The 6,626-nt window shown below is 39.6% G+C and overlaps 1 protein-coding gene across 1 annotated transcript in view; it reads right to left on the bottom strand.

Annotated features, from left to right (window-relative positions):
- Window positions 1–3,478: 3,478 nt before the first annotated feature.
- The window catches only part of exosc2 (exosome component 2), a 7,485-nt gene continuing 4,337 nt past the window's right edge, over window positions 3,479–6,626 (bottom strand). The window contains exons 7-9 of the mRNA XM_084114020.1: window positions 6,326–6,502; window positions 3,969–4,097; window positions 3,479–3,872 (exon numbers count right to left, since the gene is read on the bottom strand). Coding sequence (XP_083970146.1) covers window positions 3,792–3,872; window positions 3,969–4,097; window positions 6,326–6,502 — 387 coding nt within the window. The 3' untranslated portion in view covers window positions 3,479–3,791. The remainder of the gene's footprint in view (window positions 3,873–3,968; window positions 4,098–6,325; window positions 6,503–6,626) is intronic.

Below are 6,626 nucleotides of genomic sequence, written 5' to 3'. Positions count from 1 at the left end.
GGCTGCAGCCTGCAGATCGGGGCGGGCCTGCATTGCTTAGTGGCAAAGTGATGACGTTGATAGAGGCGGGGCTGCATCTGGGGGCGGGGCTGCACGTCTCGTCCCGCCCACATCTCTTCTCATTGGTTAGTGGCGTCAAGTCATGACGTCGATTCTAGCGGGTTTTCATCTCCGCGGTTCAGGCAATATACTTTTTTTTCTGTTTTAATTTTAATTACAATTTTTAATTCTAAGTGGCTTTTAGTGTGATGTTAAAAGGAAGTATTTTAAAAATAAGATCGTGTAACTTCACTCACCATATCACACAAATAACTAGGGCAACAACGTTACCCAAAAGCATCGTGTGTATAGTATAGTGTTTGTATGTGTGTGTGTGTGTGTGCATATATATATATATATATATATATATATATATATACATATATACTTATTATTATAATAATAAGTATACATTTATTAAATTAAACATTAAACTACATTCAACAGTAATACAAATTCAACAAAATATTATTTGTCTTCAAGCTGGATGAGAACATCGACTGGTTTATCTTCCCAACATGGAGGACATTGGATGGTTTGAATCTGTAGTGTTTACCTGGGATAACTTATGTCTGCATAATTGTTAGATACTTTTTGATATATAAACTGCAATTGTCTTTCGGTGTAGATATATGTGACTTGTTAATCTGACTTAGGATCTAATTATTTTTACAGATCACTTTTTTTGTAAAGTGTCAATGAAAATGATCATATAATACTCCAGTTCTCCTGGTTGATGCAGTGCTGTCACTGTTCAGTCTTTGTCATCACAGAAACACAGATCGCGTCTCCTGGGCCTTGATGAATACTGTGTCGACGATATTACGGTACCAATATTCATTTGAATAAATGACTGTAAAAGCGCTGGAAATTGTGTTGCTTCTCGAGGTGTTTTGACTGTGAGCACCAGCTGTGGCGTCTCAGTCCTGATGGGAGGTTTATAAAGCTGATGTGTGGCTTAATACATGTTTATCCGGTATATCTGAGCAAATGTATTTGTAATGTTTACCATTCCAGTATTCACTGAGCTCTGTGACGCAGGGGCCGTTGACTTACAGAGGTAAGTAAGATATGCAATGCAAAACCCCCATGTTATTAAAAGTATTTATTTTGATCTTATTTGGTGTCTGCTGTTCCTGGAGGATTCCCCAGCAGGGTTTCTTTGAGGTTTCTTTGTTTTCTGCCTTTTTTTAATCCACATTTTTGAACTTGCACTCCAGTTTTTGCTGTGCTGTCACACTGAAGCTTCAGATGCTGAGCTCTTCTTCTGAGTCTGAGAGAACCTTTTACTTACATCGTTTCAGAGAAGTGCATTCAGGGGTTCGTACGATCATGGAAAACCTGGAAAAGTCATGGAATGTTAAAATAGCAATTTCCAGGCCTGGAAAAGTTTGGGAAAACTAAATAATCCTTTAAAGTTTTGGAAGAGTTACAGAAATTTGTTTCAAAATATTTATAGAATATAATATATGTTTAAGTGATAATATTGGTTAAACAACTCACAATACTTAACGTTCACTCGATCCATCGATTTCCTTTTTGCCTCGTTGAGCTCCGGGTGTGTGTCTCCATGTTTGCAGTGTGTGTGTGTGTGTGTGTGTGTGTGTTAACTTGGATGGGTTAAATGCTAACTCCGAGTATGGGTCACCATCACGTGTTTATTTTCTGCTCCCTTTCTAATATAATAAACTCGACTGTTTTTCGGGTTAATTCAAATAGGGACATTATCTTGTTAATAATTGATGGTTATCCAATAAGATTAATGGTAAATAGAAGGCAAAGCTGTTATAAAATCTTCTTAGTTAACAAATTTGGTATTCCAAAAGTCAGTCTCTGAGTGCCAGTGTGTCTGGACTCCTGTTGATGGACGTCAGTCTGATGGAGTCAGACACAGTGTTTTATCTGACCCTTTCACTACTGGTGTATTAAACCACATAGCTTGTCATTTAATTAGTTAAGATATACAGTGATTTTTGACATTTGAACATGTCATGACAGTGTTTTTACTTTTATACACAGACGTTTCATGGAACGTTAGGTCATGAAAATTTGCATAAAAGTCATGGAAAAGTAATTTACATTTATTGGTAGAAATGTGTACAAACCCTGTGCATTTCAGATACCTTTCCATTACAGGTAATGACGGGCAAGGAAAAGGCAAATGAGGCGTACTGAAAAGAATGTATGAGGCATTTAATAAGACATTTTTACTTCTCCTACCATGTATATTTTGACTTGTATTCTCTGCTCTCCTTTTAGGCACACAAGTGTGTTCGAGTTCATGTGTGCGGCATAAGGCCTCATGGGTGTTTTACAGTAATCTTGCGTTTTCTAAAGCGGTATCATGGCTAACATGACCTTAGATGTGCATGTGTAAGTCTTCTGTGACGTGTGTTTGGCTACAGCTGACGCGAGCTGGGGAAGGAGATTCAGGACAGTGTGTAAAGGAGATGTGCATTATGTATATGTACAAAAATCGAATTAATTTGTACAAACAGAAATGTATATGTACAGAGAAAGGTATATGTAAAGTTCAACCTATCTTGATACCTAAATAACAATGAAATAATTGTCTTGGCATGTTATTCATATACAAACAATGCTGGTATTTTACCCGTAACCCTTTTCATTATCAAGTACATCCATAATTTATTCATTTTAATAACATCTTGAGACTTGCCGAACATATTCGACTTTTATTTAAATGTTAATAATTAATATTTGTAACTGTAAAGCAAATACTGAAATAACATTAAAATTAATTTTTAAAAAATACTTGAAACTAAGTTCGTTGACATTGCAATGTGACAAGTCAAAAGAAGTAACTGGATTATTGCTTGGAAATGTACATAATGAAACTAACAAAAAGATAACAATATTTATAACACTATATTATTACCAGATATAAGTAATTAACGGATTCAAAGTTTTGTTTTGTATAATTCATAAGCATGTTTTCAACCTCATTTCCTGTTTACCGTGGCGTCGACGTCATCACTGCCACTAACCAATGAGAAGCGTTGTGGGCGGGGCTGCGCGTGCCCGATCTGGAGAGCTCTTCCGCCAATCGCTTCAGTTCCTTTTTTTTATGCTTTAGTTTATTGATTGCGTATTACTTATTTTGGCTTGTTTGGTATACATGTATATTATTTTTATTTCTTGTTTTTATTTTATTCTAAAGCACTTCGTCAACTTTGGTTGTGTTTTAAATGTGCTCTAGAAATAAATGATTGATTGATTTTTCTTTTTACTTTATTTTTTTTAATAAAATAATTACTAATATATAATATAATCAGTATATATAATTTCTACACTGCAGAAGCGGTGCATGTGTTAATATCGTGATTACTGAAGCTCTGCCCTCTAGCGGCCTGATCCTGACCGTCACTCTCTTAAAGGGACAGTTCACCCAAAAAAGAAAACATTGGACCCCATTGACTTCCATTGTATTTTTTTACTACACTATTTAAGTCAGTGGGGATCATCAACAGTGTTATTCAGCAGAACAAAGAAACACATACAGGGTGAGTAAATGATGACAGTCATCCCAGACACAATATTACTTAACACTACAAACATAAAAGATAACATTTCTAAACTGGTATGAGATTAAATGCTGGTTAACACGTCTTCCGTAAGGTTTCAGAAGCTGTGCATGATGCGTTTTTGCTTGTACGAGGAACAATAAAACTTGTTTTCTGTCAAATTCATTTATTTCTGTATTATCTGTAGGGTTTGTGTGAAACGGTGTTTTATCCCTCGTGCTCGACCAGGCGCTGCCGTGTCTCCAGAACGATCTCCTCCATGGTCTCCGGCTTCAGGATATCTTTAATCTGCAGGGAAACACAGACGTGAGGCTTCACTCCTCATGAGCGTTCACACAGAGATGAAGGAGATGATGAAGGAGATGATGAAGGAGATGATGGTACCTTGTGTGGAAGCGCTGCCTCGTAGCAGTAGAGCACGCTGGTGTCGTACAGCAGAACCTTATGAGCGGCGAGAGCCAGCAAGCAGTTCCTGAGCCGCGAGATCACCTCCCGATCCGACACCGACACCGGCTGCAGAGACACACACATAATCACACAACAGAAGACAGACAGAATATTCACTCGTTCTTCACTGAATAACTTTTGTAACTATATTTGTAATGTATATTTTATTAATAAAGTGCAGTGCTATTTTACATTTGATTACAGTTTCTGAACCTGAACTCCTGAAAATCTTAAAACACTTTATTTCAGTCGTATCTTTGTTCAGTTGTTTCTGTTTGTTGCGATTGCTAATTTTTTGTTTGTTCTTTTGTAATGACTGAGTGTTTACTGGTCTTTAATAATGCTTTATATTAGTTTATATCAGTTCTGCTAGTTGTTCTTCTCTGGTGTTTTTAATCCACAGGCAAACGCTGTGTAAGTGTTCTTTAGCCTGATGATTTCTGTTCATGATATTCAGACACAGTTAAATGTTTTGCAATAAGACTAAATGTGAATGATATCCACCTCGTTTACACTGTCAGTGTTTACATGGACACTTATAATCGGATTGACGGCTCAATCGGACTAAAAAACCTTCATGTAAACGCCTTAATCGATCCGACTGAGCTCGAGCCGAATGAAATTTCGATCGGGTTGAAAGGGGTGGTTTATCCCTTTTGTAATCCGATCGAGAGAACATGTAAACACTTGATCGGATTGAAAACCGAAACTGAAAGGACTGTGCATGTGCGATGACGTTAACTAGCGTAATGACGTATGACGTGCGGAACGAGCTGTTCTTCCTGTTGAATAAAGTGTCATATTAATAAGTTTCCCGTCATTCTAAAATCCTCATTTCACTCGCGCGTCTGTGAGGTGAAGCAGGACAACGGCCCACCAGTGCTTGTTTTGGATTCTCATCCACAGACGACTGGTTTTGGCCGCGGGGAGGGGCATTTTTACTGCGTGATCAATAAGCAGCACGACAAAACGGTTAATGTGCTCTAAATTATGACCAGAGACGAATTAATATTGCATCTGCTGTTTAAAACAAATAAAGAACCAATAGAGGAGAATATTTATGCGCGAACAGCGGTAAACTCTGTATATTCGTGCAGTGTCAAAACATCAGATCCGATTTGAAACTTGTGACATATAAACGCGCACATCAACCCGATTACTTTATTTATCATTCATGTAAACACCTTGTTCGGATTCATCAATCGTATTGATTTCATTCCGACTGTGTCCATGTAAAAGTAGCTACTGAAATGTGACCCAATTCCGATTTTTCGCTTATATGTGACACAGATCGGATGTGCTCTATGACCGCGTAAACAGGGGAAAACACATGCATTCGGATATATCGAGATCGGTTTCAGGCCTCATTCATATGTGGAAATAAATCAGATATAAATCGGATATGTGCCAGTGCGACTGTCATGTAAACCGGCAGATCGGATTTTCTGAGGCATTAGGCGACGTCTCTGCAGTTTAACGACGAGAGAAACCCCGACGTGCGTCTGCAAAGGGACGGACGGCCCAGCGAAACGTTGTGTTGTCGTAGGAGAGGAATGTGGACAAACGTTGACACAACATATTGTTGTACACAACAAACTTTCGGACCCACTGCTCCTCGTTAAAGCCAATATTTAAAGCCAGTAGCTCCCGCCAGTCCTGAGATCTCTCTCACACAATAACTGAAGCACATGTGCAATGATGGCCCTTCTCGTCCTCCGCCTCATAATCATGCTGATGTTTGGCGAACTTCGCATATATCGCAGAGCTAGCATCAAGCATATTTCGCGTCCGTTCATCTGTGCAAGATAATTTAACCCTTTATTTTTATGTTTCAGATAGTATGGCAAGTGTAATACTATCTGTCGGATAGTATTACAGTATGAATCGGATAAGGGTCAGAGTTGAAAGAAGGTGTATTTTTACTGCCGATTTTGTCGCGCCGTCCATTTTCAAATAGACAATGTGCCATTTCCCATTCCACTTCTTGCGCATGTTTTCGTGACAAAATGTGGTTTTGGGACCGGATAGAGCCGTTGGGTGACAGTTGTTGTCAGCTCGTGTAGTGTGTAACCCCCTGTTGCAGAACATTTACGTAGTGTCACACAGTGTGAACACCACAACGACTTCAAGACTCCAGAACACGTCATGTAGTCTGAACAGCACAGCGATCTGCCGACGTGTAGTTGTGTAACGTTAGTGTGAACTGGGCATTAGCAGAATCAGAATCGCTAAAACTCCAGCGACCCCCGACCGCAGTGCTATGACAGAGATATGGAGAGCTAAAGCAGTCTGACCTCCATGCTGGTGTAGAACCCTCCGGCCTCCTCGTCCTGCGTCTCCGGCGTGGGATAAAGCCACACGTATCCGTTGTTTCCCAGGATCACGGACGCTCCGCACGGCAGGTTGTGGAAGTGAGTCTTCTGTCTCTTCACCAGCGACGGGGAGACGAGAACCAGCACTCCCTGACCCAGCTGAAACACAGGCAAACATCAGTGCTCCTGAACTCCTCAAACGCCTCCGTCCTCCGGGAACACGCCACAATATTCCTCATTATAATAATTCATGCGCAGAATAAAGGGGCGGGGCCTGGTTGAG

Source organism: Abramis brama (assembly GCF_963993115.1).
Source record: "Abramis brama genome assembly, chromosome: 5".
Lineage (NCBI taxonomy): Eukaryota > Metazoa > Chordata > Actinopteri > Cypriniformes > Leuciscidae > Abramis > Abramis brama.
Note: the sequence above shows the minus strand (reverse complement) of the source record. Positions and strands in the feature narration are given on the sequence as shown.